Genomic DNA, 21,420 nt, shown 5'->3' on the forward strand with positions numbered 1-21,420 from the left:
AATCCAGTCTCCTGAGCACCTGCCACCTCTCCTTGTCCCATAGAATCTGCATGAGTGAGTGGGTTTACGTGAGAAGATGAAGTAGCAAGATGGAGCCGGGGCAGCACACACTTTGGGCTCCCATAGCCCTGGCGCCATTACTGAATTATTGAGCAGAATTCAAGAGTCGGACGCTTAACTGATTGAGCCACCCAGGAGCCCCAGAATACTTTTTAAAAAGAGATTTGAAGTACCATTTTTTTTTTAAGTTTACTTATTTATTTTGAGGGGGAGAGAGAGATCACAAGCAGGAAGGGGCAGAGAGAAAGGGGAAAAAGAGAGAATCCCAAGTAGGCTCCACACTGTCCATGCAGAGCCTGACACAGAGCTTGAACCCATGAACTATGAGATCACCCAACCAATATCAAGAGTCAGACACTTAACTGACTGAGCCACCCAGGCGCCCCTCAGAATTCTTGTGTTACCCAATGATGAGGGAGTTTCCCCTCACAAGGAGCAATTCTCCAATTCTCTGGATACCAACTAGATGTCCTGCACTTGAGTCATGACACTAGCTTGCTGGAGTTAACACAGACCCCACAGGTTAAGGGCTCAGTCTCATGAGACTGAGTCCCACCCCCACCTTCCTTCACATACTAATTACAAGTTACAGGTTGTCACTTGTTTTTCTGACTGAACAGCTTATATATAGAACGTTCCTGTGACCCTCCGCCCCCATCCTGCCTTCTTGGGTTCCATAATTTGCTAGAATGGCTGACAGAACTCAGGGAAATATTTACTAGCATCCATCAATTTATTATACAGGATATTTCCAAGGCTACAGATGAGTAGCCGGATGAAGAAGTACATAGGGCAAGGTCCAGAAGGGTCCTGAGGTAGAAGCTTCTGTCCTCATGGAGGGGAATGTGCCAGCCTCTCAGCATGTGGATGTCTCCATCAACCTGGGAGCTCTTCACATCTTTCAGTTTAGGGATTTTTTTAATTTTAATTTTTATTTATTTTTAAAAATTTTTAACATTTATTATATATTATTTATTTTGAGAGAGAGAGAGGGAGAGAGAGAGAGAGAGAGCTCAAGCAGGGAAAGGGCAGAGAGAGAGGGAGACACAGAATCTGAAGCAGGCTCCAGGATCCAAGCTGTCAGCACAGAACCTGATGCGGGACTTGAACTCACGAACCGCGAGATCATGACTTGAGTGGAAATTGGCTGTCAGCACAGAGCCTGACACGGGGCTCAAACTCATAAGCCATGAGATCATGACCTGAGCCTAAGTTGGATGGTCAACAGACTGAGCCACCCAGGTGCCCCAGGGATTTTTTTTTTTTTTTTTAATGGAGGCTTCATCATTCAGGCATGATTGATTATGAACTCACTCTCCAGCCCCCTTCATTTCCCCAAGGGACAGGGTGGGGTGGAAAGTTTCAGGCTTCTAATCATGCTTAGCTTTTCTGGTAGCCAGCCCCTGTCCTCTCCTATCTTCCAGGAAGTTCTAAGGGATATAGGATATATAAGACACACATCACTCCCATGAGTCAGGTAATGACAAGGTTTTAAGGAGCTCTTACCAGGACCTGGGAATAAAGATCAAAGTACATAATTTTTTTCATTATCATACCATCACATATATAATATGGTATTTACATTGATTGGTTTTTGACTATTGCACTAACCTTGAATTACTGGGATAAATTCAATTTATGATATATTATCTTTTTTATATAAGATTAGGTTTGATTGCTAATACTTTGTTACAGATTTTTACATTATTTGTGAGAGATATTAGTCTGCTTTTTTTTTTTTTTTTTTTTTTTTTTTTTTTTTTTTTTTTTTTTTTTTTTTTTTTTTTTTTTTTTTTTTTTTTTTTTTTTTTTTTTTTTTNTTTTTTTTTTTTTTTTTTTTTTTTTTTTTTTTTTTTTTTTTTTTTGGCAATTTCTGTTCAAGGTTTGGTGTTAGGGTTGGGCTGGTGTCCTAGAACAAGGTGAGCAGTGATTCCTCTTTTATGTAAAAGAGGTGTTATTTATTTATTTTTTTCCTTGAATAATTCATCAGTGAAAGTATCTGAACCTAGAGTCATCTTCTGTTTTTTATTGTTATTTTTTAAATTTTTTTAAATTTTTTCAAATTTATTTTCAATATCATTTTTTTCTTCTTGGAGTCTTCTTAGGAATGTTTTGGTTAGAAATTCAGTGTCTCTGGCAGATAGAGAACTATTCGGGTTTTCTACTTGTGTCAATCTTGGTGAGTTTCATCTAAGTTATTGAATTTATTGGGTTAAAATGACTCAAGGTTCTTTTCTTATTTTTTTTTTAATGTCTATAGGATCTGTGGTGATAACCTGTTTTCATTGCTGATACTGATAATTTGCGTGTGTGTGTTTTCTATTTTGCTTATTTGTTTAGTTAGTGGCTTGTCAATATTATCAGTCTTTTTAAAGCACTTCCTTTTGGCTTTGCCTCTGTGCTTTCTTTTGTTGATTTCTACTCTTTAGTACTGTCTAAAGATTATTTACTTTGGATTTACTTTTCTTTTTGTAGCTTTTATGGTGTAACTTTAGGTCATTGATTTTAGATGTTTTTCCTAATAGAAACATTTAAAGCTGTTAAGTTTTCCTCTAAATACTGTGTTAGCTGTCACCACAAATTTAGAGATGTTATAATTTTGCTGCCATTCAGTTCAGAATATTTTTAAATGCCCCCCTTTAAAGTTGAGAAGTAATTGGAGCGCCTGGGTGGCTCAGTCGGTTAAGTGTCCAACTTCGGCTCAGGTCATGATCTCACAATTCGTGGGTTCAAGCCTTGCATCAGGCTCTGTGCTAACAGCTAGCTTAGAACCTGGAGGCTGCTTCAGATTCTGTATCTCTCTCTCCCTCTGACACTCCCCTGCTCATGCTGTCTCTCTCTCTCTCTCAGAAATAAATAAAACATTAAAAAAAAGTTTTTCTTTTAAATAATAAAGTTGAGAAGTAATTCACATACCATAAAATTCACCATTTTATTTATTGGGTGTGGAGCCCAATGCAGGTCTTGAACTTATGACCCTGAAATCAAGACCTGAGCTTATCCAACTGAGCCACCCAGGTGCTCTTTAATTCCATAACATATTTATAACCAGGTGTCTTTCGAGGGTACCTGGGTGGCTTAGTTGGTTAAGAATCTGACTCTTGATTTTGGCTCAGGTCGTGATCTCACAGTTTGTGTGTTTGAGCCCCACGTCGAGCTGTGCGTTGATGGTGCAGAGCCTGCTTGGGATTCTCTCTCTCTCTCTCTCTCTCTCTCTCTCTCTCTCTCAAAATAAATAAATAAGCATTAAAAAAATTAAAACAACCCAAACAAATAAAATGTCCCTTTTGTTTATTGCCTTTGACTGATCAGTTATTTAGAAAAATGTTGTTTAGCTTTTAGATATTTGAAATTTCTATAAGTACTTGTCATGTTTGATTTCTAACTTAATTTCCTTGTGGTAAGAGGATACACTTTGTATGATCTTGATCCCTTTAAATATATTGGCACTTGCTTTGGGATCCAATATGTGGTCTCTCTTGGTGAATACATTGTATGCGTTAGGAAGGAGTGTGCATTCTGCTGTTGTCAAATGTAGTGTTCCGTAGATGGTATTTATGTGACAGTGGTTCATATCTTGCTGTTTAGATCTTCTATGTTTTCACTGACTTTTGTTGTTGTTGTTGTTGTTGGCTGGTTCTAGTAATTGCTGAGGGAGTGGTGGCAAAATCTCCCATTATGATTGTGGAATTGTCAATTTTTTTCTTTAAATCCAGTTAATTTTAGCTTTATGTATTTTGTTTTGTTTTTTAATTTTTTAATGTTTTATTTAATTTTGAGAGAGAGAGACAGCATGAGCAGGGGAGGGGCAGAGAAAGAGGGAGACACAGAATCCGAAGACAGGCTCCAGGTTCTGAGCTGTCAGCACAGAGCCTGACAAGGGGCTTGAACCCCGAACCATGAGATCATGACCTTAACCGAAGTCGGATGCTCAACCGACTGGGCCACCCAGGCACCCCAAGCTTTATGTATTTTGAGGCTCTGTTGTTAAGTATATACACATTTATAATTATCTTTTCTGTTTGTGTCCTTTTAGTGTTATGAAATATCCATCTTTATCTATGGTAAAAAACCTTTGTCTTGAAGTCTATTTTATCTGGTATTGAAATATTCTCATTCTAACCTTCTTATGTTTAGTATTTCGATAGCGTATCTTTTACTATCCATATTACTTTCTACCTACTGATGTCTTTCTAGTTGAAGTGTTCCTTATAGGTAGCATGGAGTAGGGTCTCGCTTTTTTATTAATTTTGCCAGGTTTTGCTTCTAAACTGAAATGCTTAGACTGTTAACATTTAACAAAATTATTGATATGGTTGGATTTAGGTCCAGGATTTTATGTATTCATGTATGATCTTTATTTTTTATTCCTCTATTCTTCCTTTACTGCCTTTTAAATATTGCTTAAATAGTTTTGGCATTCTACATTTTTCTAGGTATTGTATTTTTGATTATATTTCTTTGTATTTTTTTAAAAAATTATTTATTTTGAGAGAGAGCGTGGGAAGGACAGAGAGAGAGGGATGGAAAGAATCCCAAGCAGGCCCCATCCTATTAGTGTGGAGCTTGACATGGGGCTTGAACCCAGGAACCATGAGACAATGACCTGAGCCGAAATCAAGAGTCAGATACTTAACCAACTGAGCCAGCAGGTGCCCCTCTCTGTACTTTTTTTAGTAGTTACTCTAAAGATAACAACATGTATATTTAATCTTTCATAGTCTTTTTTGAATTAACATTGCCCTTAACATAATGTTACACCTAACCTAAAATTTAGAAACCTTGCAAGCATGTAAGTCCCTTTCTTTTGTTCTAACCTTTTTGTTATTGTCCTGTGTATCCCATAGATATACATTAAAACACCACAAGACAGTGTTTTTGCTTTTGTTGTGCTTTACATCATAATACCAGTTTTCATGAGTTTAAGGGGAAAAAAGCAGTCTTTTATATTTCCCCATGCCCTTTCTTCATTCCTGAGAATCCCTGTAAGCCCCTGGCAAGTTTCCCTATAGCCTCAAGAAATTCCTTTAGCATTTTTTGTCAAGCAGACCTACTGGCTATGCATTTTCTTGGTTTTCGTTCATTTGAGAATCTCTTTATTTCACTTTCATTCCTAGAGGATATGTTTGCTGGATATAGAATTCTGGTTTGAAATTACTTTTTTCTCAGTACTTTGAGGACGTGCTACTATCTTCTTGCCTCCCTAGTTTCTCCTTTTTTTAAAAATTTTTAATGTTTATTTTTGAGAGTGAGAGAGAGAGAGACAGAGTGTGAGTGGGGAGGAGCAGAGAAAGAGGGAGACACAGAATTTGAAGCAGGCTCCAGGCTCTAAGCTGTCAACACAGAGCCCAACGCAGGGCTCAAACTCACGGTCCACGAGATCTTGACCTGAGCCAAAGTTGACTGAACCACCCGGGTGCCCCTTGTGTGTTCTTTAGGATGGATAATTTTTACTGTTCTATATTTACCGCCAAGTTCACCACTTCCTTCGTCCTTCCCATTCCATTGTTGAGCCCATTAGTGAATCTGTTACTTCAGATGTTGTATTTTTCTGTTCTAAAATTCTTTCCTTAAAAAAGAGTTTCCACTTGTCTGGGAAGAATTCTTGTCTTTTGTTCATTTCAAGTGTGTTTTTCTTTACCTTGTGAGACAGAGTTATGATCATTATTTAAAGTCTTTGGTAATTCTAGCATTTGAATCATTTTGGGGTTGGCCCCCATTGATTGTCTTTTCCCTTGAGAATTGGACATGTTTTATTGATACTTGTACATTGAGTAATTTTGTATTGTATGCTGGACATGTGAGTGAGATGCATGGAATAAAATCTACTGGAGGATGCCAGTATTTTTTTAAGTAGTGTTTTTTTAATGTTTTTAAATTTTTTTTTATTTTTTTTATTTATTTTTATTTTTTTTATTATTTTTTTATTTTTTAAGGTTTTTTAAATTTATTTCTAGAGAGAGAGAGCGTGAGCAGGGGAGGGTCAGAGAGAGAGGGAGTCACAGACTGAAACAGGCTCCCGGCTCTGAGCTGGCAGTCAGCACAGAGCCCGACGCGGGGCTCGAACCCACGAACCGTGAGATCATGACCTAAGCGAAAGTCGGACGCTTAACCGACTAAGCCACCCAGGCGCCCCTTAATGTTTATTTTTGAAAGAGAGACAGAGAGACACAGAGTGTGAGTGGGGAAGAGGCAGAGAGAGAGGGAGACACAGAATTTGAAGCAGGCTCTAGGCTCTAAGCTGTCAGCACAGAATCAGATATGGGGCTAGAACTCACAAACAGTGAGATCATGACCTGAGCTGAAGTCAGACGCTTAACTGACTGAGCCACCCAGGTGTCCCGGGATGTCAGTATTTTTGTTTTAGCATGTAGTGAATCTGCTTTGATTCAGACTTCAGCTTCCTTTTTGCATTCTGAGGATGGCAGTTAAAATCTCAGTTCCATTCGCTAAGTCTTTGCTGTGCTGGTTTAGGTCTGGTGCACACGTGTCTAGTTTAGGGGTTGGGCGGAGGCTTGCATGAGTTCATACACAGAATTAGAAGATTTACTGCTTTGACACTCCTCCCTCTGGGATTTCATCCACGTTTTCCCAGGCCTGCAGGGAATTCCGTTTCCTGATTCCTTAGGCAGAAGCAGTTTCTACTGAAGGTTTGGCCATCCCATGACTGGGACTTTCCCTGGGGGCAGAGCATACCAGTAACCCCAACCTTGTGGTGGTTTCTCAGATTTTAAGTCCCCTACATAAGCCACTTGACTTTGTTTACTTTTCAGCATCCTTGGGCAGCTGATTTTTGTATCTTGCTCAAAGTTTTCAGTTCTAATTGGCAGGAACAATGAGCTGCCATGGGCTTATATGATCATGGTAGAATTCAAACTCCAGTTGGTTAATTTAAAAAAAAATTTTTTTAATGTTTTATTTATTTTTGAGCGAGAGATAGAGACAGCATGAGCAGGGGAGGGTCAGAGGGAGAGGGAGACACAGAATCCGAAGACAGGCACCAGGCTCTGAGCTAGCAGTCAGCACAGAGCCTGACGCGGGGCTCGAACCCACAAACCGTGAGATCATGAACTGAGCTGAAGTGGGACGCTCAACCAACTGAGCCACCCAGGCGCCCCAAGTTAGTTAATTTTTAATTTTTTTTTATGTTTACTTTTGAGAGAGAGAGAGAGAGAGACAGAGACAGAGTGCAAGCAGGGAAGGGACAGAGAGAGACAGAATCTGAAGCAGGCTCTAGGCTCTAAGCTATCAGCACAGAGCCTAATACAGGGCCTGAAATCACAAGCTCTGAGATCACAGCCTGAGCCGAAGTCACATGTTCAACTGACTGAGCCACCCAGGTGCCCCTCCGGTTGGTTAATTTTTAATCTCTGGTTGGTGAGAGTCACAGATTTGGGTTTGACTCCTACCTCTGCTATGTCTAGTTGGTCCCTTTGACACAAACCCTCGTTTCTTCATTTGGGGGAAAAAATTAGGATATAAGAATGTGCTGTCCCATCCCGAGGGTCGTGTGGAGCAAACGAGGTGATGGATATGATTGTGCCCTGGAAACTGAAAAATCACATTCAAGTGGTTGGCGTTGCTACTGTGTGTTCACGTGTGTGCCCGTGTATGTGTGCGCCCGTATGGCGTGCATGGATTCTGCCTGGTCATGTCCACAGCAGTGGCATCAGCGCTGGCTTTTCCTCTTTAGGCACTTCCTGGACCTCACTACTATACTTGGGGAGATCATGGCGGCATCATCATGGCCATCGCCCAGGGCATGGAAACCAATGAGCTGAAGTAAGTGTATCCGATGGAGCTTTGTCTCATAACATCCCTCTGCTCTCCCCAAAATTTAAGTCTGTGAGTATAAGTGGATTGTCTCTTTACAGCACTAGATTGTTGACGGCCCCATTTGTGACCTCGGCATAATAAGCCCTTATTTATAAAATGGGAATGATAATCTGCCTTTCCTATCTCAAGGGGATATCATAAGGAACAAATGAAATAATTTCATTGATCTTACGAAGTATAGCTCTCTATAAATATAAGTTAATAATGACCAAACAGTTAAGTAGGGACTTTAACTTGTCTTTCTTTGCTCTGCGTGTGACACAGAATGAGTGATAATAAAAACAGTCCATAGTAATAAATGATCATCATACCCAGGTAATCATTTCAAAATGCATCCCACTTGATAACCAGTTGATTTCTGCTGGGATCTATTTGGTTTTGGGATTCATATGAACAGACCTAGAAGGGACACTTGGGGTTACATGCTTCATGTTACAAATGAGAATATTGAGGCTCAGCAAGATAAAGTCACTTGCCGAAGCTTTCACCCATTCGTGAGTGATGGGCCAGACTGGTGCTCATATTAAACTGCATTTTGGGGCACCTGGGTGGCTCGGTTGGTTAAGTGCCCGACTTCAACTCAGGTCATGATCTCACGGCCTATGAGTTCGAGCTCCACATTGGGCTCTGTACTGACGGCTCAGAGCCCAGAGCCTGCTTCGGATTCTGTGTCTCCCTCTCTTTCTCTGCCCTACCCCTTTCATGCTCTGCCTCTCTCTCTCGTCTCTCAAAAATAAATACATAAAAGAAAAAAAAAAAAAGAAAAAGAAATCTGTACTCCTTGCAGATGTATTGCCCTCGAAAGCAAAAACGTCCAGGGTCTATAACCTTTGCCTGCTTAAGTCTGATTTTATCAGAACTGGCCCTTTGATTATATTGGTCTATGTTTGTACAAAAGTTAATTTTATTAATGTTACGTCAGGGCAGACAGGCTGTCACTTCTCCCCATTTTTAAAAAATGTTTATTTTAGGGGTGCCTGGGTGGCTCTGTCGGTTAAACATATAACTTTGACTCAGGTCATGATCTCATGGTTTGTGGGTTCGAGCCTCCATCGGGCTCTGTGCTGATAGTCTAGACCCTAGAGCCTGCTTTGGATTCTGTGTCTCCTTTTCTCTCTCTTTCCTTCCCCCACTCATGCTCCGTTTCTCTCTCTCTCTCAAAAAATAAATAAACATTAAAAAATTTTTTAAGAAAATAAAAAAGTTTATTTTGAGAGAGAGAGCAAGTGCACATGCATGCATGCTAATGGGGGAGGGACAAAGAGAGAGAGGGAGACAGGGAATCCCAAGGAGGCTCCTCTCTGTCAGCACAGGGCTCAAACCCTGAGCCTGACACAGGGCTCAAACCCACAAACCGTCAGACCATGACCAGAGCCAAAATTAAGAGTCAGACGTTAATTGTGTGAGCCCCTGAGGCGCCCCCAGTTCTGAGCTGAGCCCACAAGCTGTATCACTAATGGAGGTGGAGAGGCTTCGCTCATCGTCTTGTTTAATGCAAGGAAGAAAGCCTTCTTTTCCTTTGCTCCTTTTAGAAACAGGGTGCAAAAGCAAGAGAGAGGTGGGTGGCTTGAGAAAAGAGGTCTTAGCATCTGGTTTCCCCTGTGGTGGATTTGCCCTGTGCAGAGGAGCTCAGAGACTCAGAGAGAAGCGAATGACTGGCGTCTGGCTGTTCTCCATCCCGTTCGGCACTGGTCAGCTGCTTCTCTACAGGCAAGAGCCAGAAGAGGTCCTGTTTGTACACAACACTGTCTCCACATTCCAAGCGCTCCCATGAGCACAGTCACCGAGCACTGTGCTTCCCACATTTGAGCTGCCATTTATTTATCTCTCCATCCACTTATTTATTTATCCATTCATTTATCCATTCCCATCTTGCACAATTAGCAAACCGGAATTGTGCTGGGCACCTCGCATCTAGAGACAAATAGCAAGTTTCCCCTCACTTGTTAAGGAGTCCATCCTCCAGGGGTAAGATACTCAAGTAAACAAACCATGTGACATTTGGGGCACTGCCGTGTGAGACATACAGTAGGGGACACGGTTTGGCTTTCTGCACATCCCATGTCATTGGTTGAGTGGCAGTCCGAGCGCAGAGGCAGTTTCTGGTCCTCCTTGTTTAACTTCTCTGCAGATTCTGTTCGCATTCAGGCTGGCTTCCCTGAAGCAGTTTCGCATGACTCTGGTCCTCTCACACCATCTGTCGGTGCACACGTGCTTAGGGAACGCGGTGTCAGTGCTGCACTAGCAGGAGCAGCACACGGTCAGGAAAATAAACCTGCTGCCAGAAAATCACCGTGTCTTCCCCAGATACTTCAAAGGGACCGTGGGGTTGTGGCCTTGAGGGCTTATGAGCACCGTGGCACCCTTGAATTTCCACAGGTTACTTAGAGGTATCCATATGGATGGTTCAAATAAAGCATTTGCAAATACGAGAATATCTTCAGGCCTTCTACCGACAGGCGCATGTGTCCCAGATATCAGTCTGAGCTTGACCTGAATCTGTAGCCACCTGGCGTGTATGTTGCTTTCAGAGGTTTTTTGGTTTTTTGTTTTTGTAGTTTTTTTCATTTTTTTTGTTTTTTGTTTTTTGCTGCTTCTCCTGCTGCTTTGGTTTTCACCTGTCACCATGTGCTATCAGCTTCATCAGAAGAGAAGCAGGAAATAATGCTGTAGTTAGTTTATATCCTCAGACCACAGCGGTGACTTAACTGTGATCCCAGAGCATAAGCGGAGGATTTCTGTTGCTGGTCTAGATGTGTCAGGGCCCTCCAACCCTGGCCTCCCTGACCACTGAGATCCAGTCTCCTTGAGATGCACAGTGTTTATTGGCAGTCTTATTATTTGGGCATTGACCCCATATGGACCTCCTTCGTTAGTTACCCTTTCGCTACATACCTGAATTCTTTAACTCGTTAGCAAGGTCTTTGACCCAGTGTTTCTCTTCTGTACAGGCTAGCTGTGCTTGGTCAATGTTTGATTGTTCAATAAATAGGTCATGCACAGTTAGTCTTGCAACATTGTTTATTCCTTTACTGATTATTTATTTATTTAGCATTTATTTACTTTTGAGAGACAGAGCATGAGCAGGGGAGACGCAGAGAGATGAGAGGACCCAGAATCCGAAGCAGGCTCCAGGCTCTAAGCTGTCAGCACAGAGCCTGATGCGGGGCTCGAACCCTTGAACCGTGAGATCTGAGCCGAAGTTGTATGATTAACCAGCTGAGCCACTCGGGCGCCTCACTGTACTGATTTATAAAACAAGGAGGGGTGCAGGAGTGTGGCAGGTGCACAGTTCTGAGGGGACCGCTCCCACCATGCTGTATGTAAATGGCAATTGCTGGAGCTCAAGTAGAAATGGGGGGGGGGTGAAGTCCCCCTGATGCGTGCAACCCAGAGGCACAAGGGCTGACCCAATCTACCTTCCTCACTTTTCACCTGAGGAAATAACGTGGCGGTAGTTAGGGCCCAAGCTGGAACTCGAGCATATTTCTGTTAGATACCATTTCAGGTCAATTACATGAAATTTGTTGAACACATACAACGAACCGGATGCAGTTCTAGGTATTGAGGATGCAGAAGTGAGTGAGGCATCATTCAGGAGCTGCCTGTGCCCACCGTGGCTCTGTTATGTCTCTGAGTCAGCTACCAAGAGAGTCCAGGGGAAGGACTTGTTTTGAAAGGGAGCTTTCTGACCCAAAGCCTTAGGGAAAAAAGCCATCATCAGGAACATCAAGAACTCTCGTAAGACTTTTAGTAGGGACAAAGGTTGGAACATTGCTTAACGTAGGAGTTAGGTATTTATTTCGTCTTGTTTTGGTGGTGGTTCTTTTAAATTATACATGTCTTGGGGCACCTGGATAGCTCAGTTGGTTACGCATGCGCCTTTGGCTCAGGTCATGATCTCACGGCTCATGAGTTCAAGCCCCACATCAGGCTCAGTGCTGACACCTCGGAGCCGGGAGACTGCTTCAGATTCAGTCTCCTCTCTCTGCCCCTCCTCTGCTCGAGTTCTCTCCCTCTCTCTCTCTCAAATATAAATAAACATTAAAAAATTTAAATTATTTACGTCTTTCTTTTCCTGATTAGCACAGAGTTGGCTGTTACTGGGTTTCAGCCTCTGCCTTGTCTCTCCGCTGAGGCTGTTACCTTTGTTATTGTTAATTGAAACTTAGAGCACCAAGTGGAACGCTTTGTTTTTTGCTCTTGTGTCTGCATGTCTGAAATGAGTAACTAAAGAACCCCTTTTGGGGATTCACTTATTCATCCGATCAGCACGTTATCACCATGAACCTTCTCGGGGATGCACGGTTTTCTTGTGTATAATCAGTGTGTTCTTCAGAGAAGCAGCTGCTGTGTTCTTGTGCTCTGAGTAAAAAAAAAAAAAAAAAATTTAAAAGACCGAAACATAGGTTTGTTGGCTTGACTGTGAAAGACAAGATCATTTTCCGTTTTTCGGTGGGTTTACCTGCCATCAGAAGGTTATTCTTGGTAGGTTACTAATAACATTTTGGACTTGCCCAAAAGCATCTTTCCTCACAGGAGATTTCTGACTGAATATAAGGCTTTCCTCTCAGGGCCTCAAAAAGACAGTGCAAAGATCCCAGTTGCAATGCAGCTGTCTTTTCTGGACCTGAGTTCTGGAAGCAGCCCCCTGGTTCCAGAATGTGGAAGGTGGCAGTTAGCCTGCATGCTTGGTGGCAGCGTTAATGCTGGTGGCACCACTTACTGGGACAGTGGCAGAGAGCCCCCCCCCCCCCCGCTTCATTTTAATCCTCATGTGGTCTCTTCGGCCTTTGGGTTATAATGAAGCACGTAACTATTACCTTGTAACTTTAAGCAACTGAGTGGTGGGATTCAGAAAATGCAGTGCAGTTCATGTAATTTCCTTTAGCAAGTGTTAACGAACGTCCCTTCTGTGTACCAGGAAAGGTGCCAGCTGCCAGGGGCTGGAAAGTAAGGAAGAGGGCTCGTTCCTGACAAATGGCAGTCTGGTTGAAGAAACTTATAAAATCAGGTCAATAAAATAGAGTAGGGGGTAAGGTAGAAGGAGCACATGGGGAGAAGGAAGGAGAAGAAAGCCAGGAGAAGGAAGGTGTGGAGGAAGGGGAAGCTTGAGCGAGGTCGGGTGCCATTGCAGGGTTAGAAAGACCTTGGCCAGAGAAGGTTGAGCATGAACCAGGCTGGAAAGTATAAGCTTGAGTACTAACAGAATGCAAATGGCAGGGAGGGGGAGGTGAGACATGGGGATTGAGGTTGATGTAGGTAGGGGCTGGGGGCCGGAGGACCTTTATGCTGCCCTGGAGAGATCAGACTTGCCTTTCTATGTGATGGGGTCCTAAAAACCCCTAAAGAGTTTCCAGCAGGGGAATGATGGGGCTAGATTTGCATTATAGCAAGATGGCGCTGGCACGCTGAGGAGGATGAATGTGAAAGAAGCCAGACTGGAGGTGAGAGAGGAAGCTGATGGAGGGGACTGAGCGTCTTGGGGGCAAAATCTGCAGGACTGCTTTTGACTAGCCGGGGGTGACGGGTACGCTGATCAGACCCTTCCTAGAGCCGCAGGAGAAGTAAGGGGCGCAGGCCCTGAAAGGCCATCAGAGGAATGTGAGTGTGGCCCTGGTGGCCCCAATTGCTCTGGGCCATCCAAGGGGAGAAGTCCAGCAGGAATCCGCACCTAGTCCATCATCTGGCTTGGCCTCCTACCAGCCCTTGCGAGCAATTTCATGGAGTTCCTCCAGTCTTTCCTTGAACAACTCGAGTTATGGGATATTTGCCAGGTCACAAGGGGCTTTCATTTCACTTTGGGACAGTTTGTTGTTCGTTTCTCCATTCGCTCACCTTTTTTTTTTTTTTTTTTTTTTTTTAATTTACTTTTGAGAGAGAGAGGGAGAGAGCAGCAGAGGGACAGAGAAAAACAGAGGGAGACACAGAATCCAAAGCAGGCTCCAGGCTCTGAGCTGTCAGCACAGAGCTCCATGCGGGGCTCGAGTTCATGAACTGTGAGATCATGACCTGAGCTGACGTTAGATGCTTAACCAACTGAGCCACCCAGGAGCCCTTAGCTGACCTTTTTGATTCATTTATTCCTTTATGAATGGAGGTTCTAGGTCAGAGAGAGCCCCAATTCTCCTCTCTCTGGTTTCCAGCAAGTAGGCTTCATTTGGCTCCCAGGAGATACATACAGAGGCTCTTTTCTCCTCCCCTTGAACGCCTTCCAGGATCTGAGGCCCCTCCCTGTCCTAGGCATGTCCCATTCCGTAGGAGGTGGCTCTGGTTCCTTTCCTCCGATGCTGTGGGATCCTGACCCTTCACCATCCAGGTCTCCTTTAGTCCACCTCACGGTGTCAGTGCTTTCAAATGTAGAGCCCAGATCTGACCCCACCACACAGGGATTACCTCCGACACGGCTCTGGACACTCAGTCTCTGCCCCTGAGAACCCAAGACTTCTTTTTACACTTCTGACCGCCTCCCCACCTCTCTAGTTTCTACTAAATCATCTTTTAAAAACTGAGATATAAGTTTATACACCATGAGATGCTCAGATTGTAAATCCACCATTTAATCAGTTCTGGAGGATGCTCGTGAAGATGCAGAAAATTTCCGTCACCCCAGAAAATCCCTCTGTGCCCCTTCAACCAGTACCACTGCCTGCCCCGCCTCACCCCAATTAGAGGCAACTGATGGTTCGATTATATTTTTATCACTGTAGGTTAGTTCTGCTATTAGCAGAGTTTCCTGTGTTTCTTCTTGGCTTCTTCGATTCGGCATAATATTTTTGAGATTCTATCTATGCTCTTACTTCTATCAGTAGCTTAAGTTCAGTTTCACCGTTTCATTAAATATATGATTTTCTTTTTTTCTTTTAATTTTTTTATTTGAGTATAGTTGACGTACGATGTTACATTAGTTTCAGGTATACAACATAGTGATTCAATATCCCTATATGTTATGCAGTGCTCACCACAAGCATAGCTACCATCTGTCACTATACAACACTATTATAATATCATTGAACTGAGACTGTATTAGTAGTATTTTTATTAAATTTTTTTTAATGCTTATTTTTGAGAGAGAGAGAGACAGAGCACGAGTTGGGAGGGGCAGAGAGAGAGGGAGACACAGAATCTGAAGTGGGCTCCAGGCTCTGAGCTGTCAGCACAGAGCCCGACATGGGGCTTGAACTCACAGACTGCGAGATCATGACTCAACAAATTGACCCCAGTAGTAGTAGTAGTAGTAGTAGTAGTAGTAGTAGTAGTAGTAGTATTTTTAAAGTTTATTTACTTTGAGAGTGAGAGTGAGTGAGCATGGGTACAAGCAGGGGAAGGGAAGAGAGAGAGAGGGAGAAAGAGAAAATCCTGAATGGACTCTGGGCTGTCAGTGCAGAGCCCGAGGTGGGGCTCAAACTCCTGAAATGTGAGATCTTGATCTGATCCGAAATCAGGGGTTGGACCCGCAACTGACTAAGCCACCCAGACGCCCTGAGACTTTATTATTTTAAATAGATGTGTGTAGGGTAGGTGGAAGTGCCACCTTCAGCATTAATGGAGAATCTAGAACAAAACTAGGGTAGTTATACAGGCAGCATACTTTTATTTCTTTGCATCTCTGAAAGTATGTGATTGTCTGTATCCACAGACATATCCCAGGATGCTAGTGACTTTCTTTGCGATCATGCTGGAAAATAGCCTGAGAATGAAGACCACAGAAAGGGAAAAATGATCAAGGGATGGAGAAAACAGACTAAATCCCAATGACAGCTTTGCCATAGGGCACATTTGTCATTGGATTGCTCAAGTTCATGAAATAATACATTCTTTTGTTTTTTTTTGTTTTCTTGTTTTCTTACTCCAAGCCAGTTTGAATTGTATTACAACTTAATTACAAAGGCATTATAACCCTTCACTAGCTGGGTAACCTTAGCAATTACTTATCTTTTTGAGACTCAGTTTTCTCGTCTGTGGAAACACCTCACAGAATTTTTAACATGGTAATTTAAACAAGATAATTAATGCAAATAATTGAGCATATTACCTCACTTGGCCTATAGAAGTTTTATTATTACTACTTTTTTCTTCCATATAGTGTTGTATTGGTTTCAGGTATAGAATTTAGTGTTTTATCACTTATGTATAACACCCAGTGCTCATCCCAACAAGTGCCCTCCTTAATGCCCATCAGCCATCTAGCCCATCTCCTTACCCACCTCCCCTTCAGCAAGCAACCCTCAGTTTCTTCTCTGTAGTGAAGAGTCTCATGGTTTGCTTTCCTCTCCATTTTTATCTTACTTTATTTTTCCTTCCTTTCCCCTAAGTTCATCTGTTTTGATTCTTAAATTCCACATACAAGTGAAATCATATGGTATTTAAGATTAGATTTTCTCCATCTTGTGTCTGAGCAGGTAGGCTTTTGAAATAACATGTGGAACTTTATTCTCACTTTGCTTTCCTTTTCAAAGTGTTTTTAATCCTGTTTTGGGATTAATTGCATTGTCAGTACAATTAGCCTTATGTAGGCTTTGCAGGTTTCATGGGTTGACCTTCCATATTGTTACTCATATCTTTGACCAAAGCACAGAGCAATGTGGGAACTAGCGATCTCATTTTGGGTTGGGGTCACACCATATGTTGGTAGTCAGCAAACCAGGGACTTGTTTTACCAGCAGTGAATTTTATCTCTAGGTCCACAGAGATCCTTATGAAAAAAGAACATCTCTATCATTGCCCTCTTCTTCAAATCAAGGATTACTATGAGAAAAGGAAGTGGAATTCAGTTATTGTGACTTGGGTGTGAAACCTTGTGAGTCCCAGCCCTGACTGACTTTTCTAAGATCCCTCAGATCAGCTGTTTCCATTCTTGAAACCATTTTTTTATTCTTTTATTTATTTTTTAATTTTTTTAAATGTTTATTCTTTGAGAGAGAGAGTATGTGAGCAGGAGGAAGGGCAGAGAGAGAGGGAGACACAGAATCTGAAGCAGGATCCAGGCTCTGAGCTGTCAGCACACAGCCCGATGTGGCGCTCCAACTCCTGAACCACAAGATCATGACCTGAACTGAAGTCGGATGCTCAACCAACTGGGCCACTCAGGTGCCCCCATTTTTATGTTCATTAGGAAAGTAAAACTATTCTTCCTCCTCAAGTAAAGTTTAGTTCATTAGGAAACTAAAACTTCCTTCCTCCTCAAGAACCTCTATTCTCTGTGATCTTTTTAGAGATTCTTATCTGCCATCATATTTTGAAGTTTTCTGTTCTCTAGAATGTTCTCTCTTTTGTACTCATTTTCTTTTTAACGTCCCTGTTTTTTTCCTGCTTTGTCCATTCTGAAGATCATTCTTGATAATGATACAACCAAAATAGAAATTGAGTTCTGCCTTTTTCCCCCTCCTTTCTATTATTGCTATTTATACCATCAAAAGGATGATCCCTTTCTGGTTCTTTATAGAATTTCTTGCTGATTTTTTATAGAATTTAGTGGCAACCAACCCACCATCCCATTGACCCATGAATCTACCACTAATTTTCAAAATTTGAAGCATAATCTTGGACTCATTTTGGGTTTGTTTGGTCACTATTATTGTAGATTATTTGCCATAAGAATTATAACAAGAATTAACTAGCAGATTAGTACTGCTCTTTAATTTTTTTTGCCTTTGATTGTATGGCTCTTTTCTTATCGTGAACATGTTTCAAAATCTGAGTTCATCAAGGACCTTTCTGTACAGCCACACATTAATGTCTTGAGTATTAACACTTCCCTTATTTAGTGTATCTGTGTTATATTTATATTATATATTTATTGTATTATTTATGTTCCTTCCTATCCTCTGAGAGTTTTGGCCCTGGGATTATGTATGTATTTTTATCTGAACATTTTGAATCCTCCAGTCCTGAAGGTTAGGACTCTGTATGGTCTTTCCTGACTGTAGGAATACAGAGACGACTTGGTTGTTTTCTTGCAAGGTTCTTGTCATTTTCACCCCATCAGTACATGTTCTTCTTTAGGGGATTGGAACCTGGTCCAGAATAGATGTCCTCCTAACTGTTGCAGTGCTAATGTGACTTGCCCCTTCCCCGAAATTTGGAAAAAGCGTTGTTTTCTAAATGCACAGTTTACTCTCAAATACAAGGCTGTGCTTGGCCATGTACCTGCTTATTAGTCTCATCAAAGTGTCATCCCACAATCATCTGGGAACCTCTCAAGAAATGGGATGCTTCATTTCCTAAGGTTGTCTAGGGTTCAAGGAGCTCCTAAATAGAGTTAACTGGGCAGTGTGCAAATAGATGGACTTTCAGAATTATCCCTGATAGCTCCTGTCCTGTGTGGATAATAGGCCAACTCTTCCCATTCATTTTTCTTTAAACGTGATCCTTGGCTGTTAGTTCATCTGACTGGTGCAAGAAGAGTGAATGAGTTAACTTATCCCTGTACCTGCTTCAAAATGAGCTTCAACCAAAAGCACTTCAGCCAGATGAGAATTTCTCCCCTTTGGAAGATCCATAGCGGAGTCACTTGGTCCTCACTGACCTTTATTTATGTTGCCTTGTACACCGCTCCCCACCTCTCGTTTAACCTACAGCCTCTCGCAGAAGTACCCATTTTCGTCACCCTGATTTGGGAGAGAGTGTTTGGATTGTATGGTGTTGTGAAAAGATTATGTCAACCATTCATTGAGGGAGAAAAACTAAAATCTCAAAAATATGGGAAATCTGAAAGAGAAATTTTGCACATATTTAAGAAAGAAGCGAGAGCTGTGTGACACTGAAGAAAGCTCTAAGTGAGTGGTTTCTCACATTGAGCATCTCAGCCAGCTTCCTGGGAAACGAAGCAAGTGTTAGATATTCCCCATCTTCCCCTCCACTTCCCCTCCCTCTCAGTCGTGAAAAATCAGCACAAGTATTTCAGTGCTGCTTATTTCTTTAAAGAGCTTGCTTTCTTGTTTTGCCGTAACAAGAACAAATCTTCCTTGGAGACTTCTCTGCACATATTCTTCCTCCAACTTAAAAATCTGTCAGACCACAGGAAAAAGTAGAACAATTGTTTAAAGGACACTCACAGAAGTTTGCCCAGAATCACCAGTTGCTAACATTTTGCCAGTTTGTTTTACTTCTATCATCTGTTCATCTTGTCTGCCTGTGTGTCTATCCTTTTGTCATTTGTGGGTTTTTAAAAAAAATGTTTATTCTGAGAGACAGAGCATGAGCACGAATGGGATAGGGGCAGAGAGAATCTCAAGCAGGCCCTGCACTATCAGTGCAGAGCCTGATGCGGGGCTCGAACTCATGAACTGTGAGATCATGACCTGAGCTGAAATCAAAGGTTGGTTGCTTAACCTACTGAGTCACTCTGGCGTCCCATGCTGAGTCAGTTGAAAGAAAGTTGCAGGCATCATGCTGCCTCACAGCTAAATACTTAAAACATGTATTCCAAAACATAACGGTGTTTCTATGCAATCAGAATGCCATTATCACATCTAAGAAAATTAACATGAGCTCAGTGTCCCTTGTACACTGTATTTATATTTTCTCAGTTGTCCCAAATGACTTACCACTGCCCCACCCCCCAGTCTGGGATGCAGTCAAGGTTTACACATTGCATGGGGTCGTTAACACCTCTTTCGTCTCTTTGTAACACACCTTCCGCCTTTTTTTGTTGGTTTGTTCATTTTTGCATGGCCTCAGTTTTGTTTTGGAAACATCCAGACCAGTGGCCATGTGGACCGTCCCGCATTCTGGATTTGTCCAGTTGTACAGAATAGACCTAGATGATAGGTTATTCTTAGGAGGCACGTAACGTCAGATCATCCCATTGTGAGTGACGCTAAGTTTGGGGAACGTTGTGACTCTTATCCATCATAGAATTGCATTTCCATTTGTAGTGAAGGTTTCATCTCTGGGTTGATAGCTTTAGACCATATGAGCACCCTGGTCCCCATGTAAACCATGTGAGCACCCTGGTCCCCGGCACTCTTCCACTCAGTGGTTATAGCCTCCAGTGCTTATCTTGCCTGACCCGGTGGTTAATATGTGGCTTAAGGAATGGTCATTTATCTCATACTGTCATTGTTTTCAATACGTATTAGGTACCATTGTAATATAAGAAAGACATTTTCCCCCTTCCCTTCTCTCTTCCTTTTAGCATCATTCAGAGACCCCTATCCTGTTTCTATTTAGGGTATAATCTGTTATCGGCATTTTTCTTTTTCATGTGCAAATTTTCCCACATTGGCCAGTTGGAACTCCCATCGAGCTGGCTGCTGGGTCCCACTGCACTGACTCCGGTGGTCCCTTAGCATCTCCTTGCTTTCTGGCACAACCTCGAACGTTCCCTGCTCCGGCTATTTCTCCAAGGACTCCTGGCTCCCATCACTAGTGTGTGTTATCTGGAAACTAAGCCCTTGCCCTAGAGACTTTAACTGTAAGGATCCTCTTACTCCCCTTTGGCAGATACAGCACCAACGAAGGGGAGACCTGGAAAACATTCATCTTCTCTGAGAGCCCCGTGTTCGTGTACGGGCTCCTCACGGAACCCGGCGAGAAGAGCACTGTCTTCACCATCTTTGGCTCCAACAAAGAGAATGTCCACAGCTGGCTGATCCTCCAGGTCAATGCCACGGATGCCCTGGGTAAGCCGTTGCCTCCTCGGCCCTTTGTGTAGAAATATTTAACGACCGAAGCATTGGCTTAGATACTCTGTATTCTGGAGAGTCTGTAGCCGTTAAAGGACATGGGCACATATGCAGTGAGTGACTGCGAAATACAGAGGCTGTTACTCAGGCAGCTCTTAGTAGGAGCAGGTGTTTTGTTTTGTATCCTCACTTCCTGTCGAGTCGCTGGCATGTAGTAGGTCTAGGTGTATGGGTGTTGAACAGGTGAGTAAATGAAAAGCATCCTTCTGCATCAGCAGTTCTGGCGTGACAGACTCAGCGGGTGACTCCTCTGTGAATGTGTGCGCCCCACGATGCAGGGTCCTCTCAGTTGTCTAGGATCTCATCTGCCATCTGTTAGGTAGCCACAGGATGTGTAAGTAAGCAGGGAGAAGGGTAATCCAGCACCTTCCTTCCTCCCCTCTTTCCTCCTCCTCCTGCCTCAGCTGACATCATACCAACAGTCTGGAACATTCCCTCTGCTACCCATTCCCTTTCCACCAGTTGAGCTCCTTTTTATGTTTCAGGATCCAATGCACTTGGCTGCTTAATATCCCCGGGGCGCCTGGGTGGCTTGGTCGGTTGAGCGTCCGACTTTCGCTTGGGTCACGATCTCACGGTTCGTGGGTTCGAGCCCCGCGTCGGGCTCTGTGCTGACTGCCGGCTCAGAGCCTGGAGCCTGTTTCAGTCTGTGACTCCCTCTCTCTCTGGCCCTCCCCTGCTCATGCTGTCTCTCTCTCTCTCTCCTAGAAATAAATAAAACATTAAAAAAAAATTAAAGAAAAAAAAAAATATCCCAGCCAGGGGACCCCTCCCCTCTTCTCTGTGTCCAGAGCATAAGCGCACCCCTCACGCCGTGAATTATAACCTTGAGTCT

At 42.7% G+C, this 21,420-nt stretch overlaps 1 protein-coding gene across 2 annotated transcripts in view; it reads left to right on the plus strand.

Annotated features, from left to right (window-relative positions):
* The window catches only part of SORL1 (sortilin related receptor 1), a 172,919-nt gene that overhangs the window by 66,885 nt on the left and 84,614 nt on the right, over positions 1-21,420 (plus strand). For both annotated transcript variants that reach the window (XM_039228694.1, XM_039228695.1), the window contains exons 12-13: positions 7,754-7,842; positions 20,344-20,522. In XM_039228694.1, the coding sequence (XP_039084625.1) occupies positions 7,754-7,842; positions 20,344-20,522 (268 nt within the window). The remainder of the gene's footprint in view (positions 1-7,753; positions 7,843-20,343; positions 20,523-21,420) is intronic.

This window comes from Hyaena hyaena, unplaced genomic scaffold (assembly GCF_003009895.1).
Source record: "Hyaena hyaena isolate Hyena2069 unplaced genomic scaffold, ASM300989v1 scaffold_34, whole genome shotgun sequence".
Classification (NCBI taxonomy): Eukaryota; Metazoa; Chordata; class Mammalia; order Carnivora; family Hyaenidae; genus Hyaena; species Hyaena hyaena.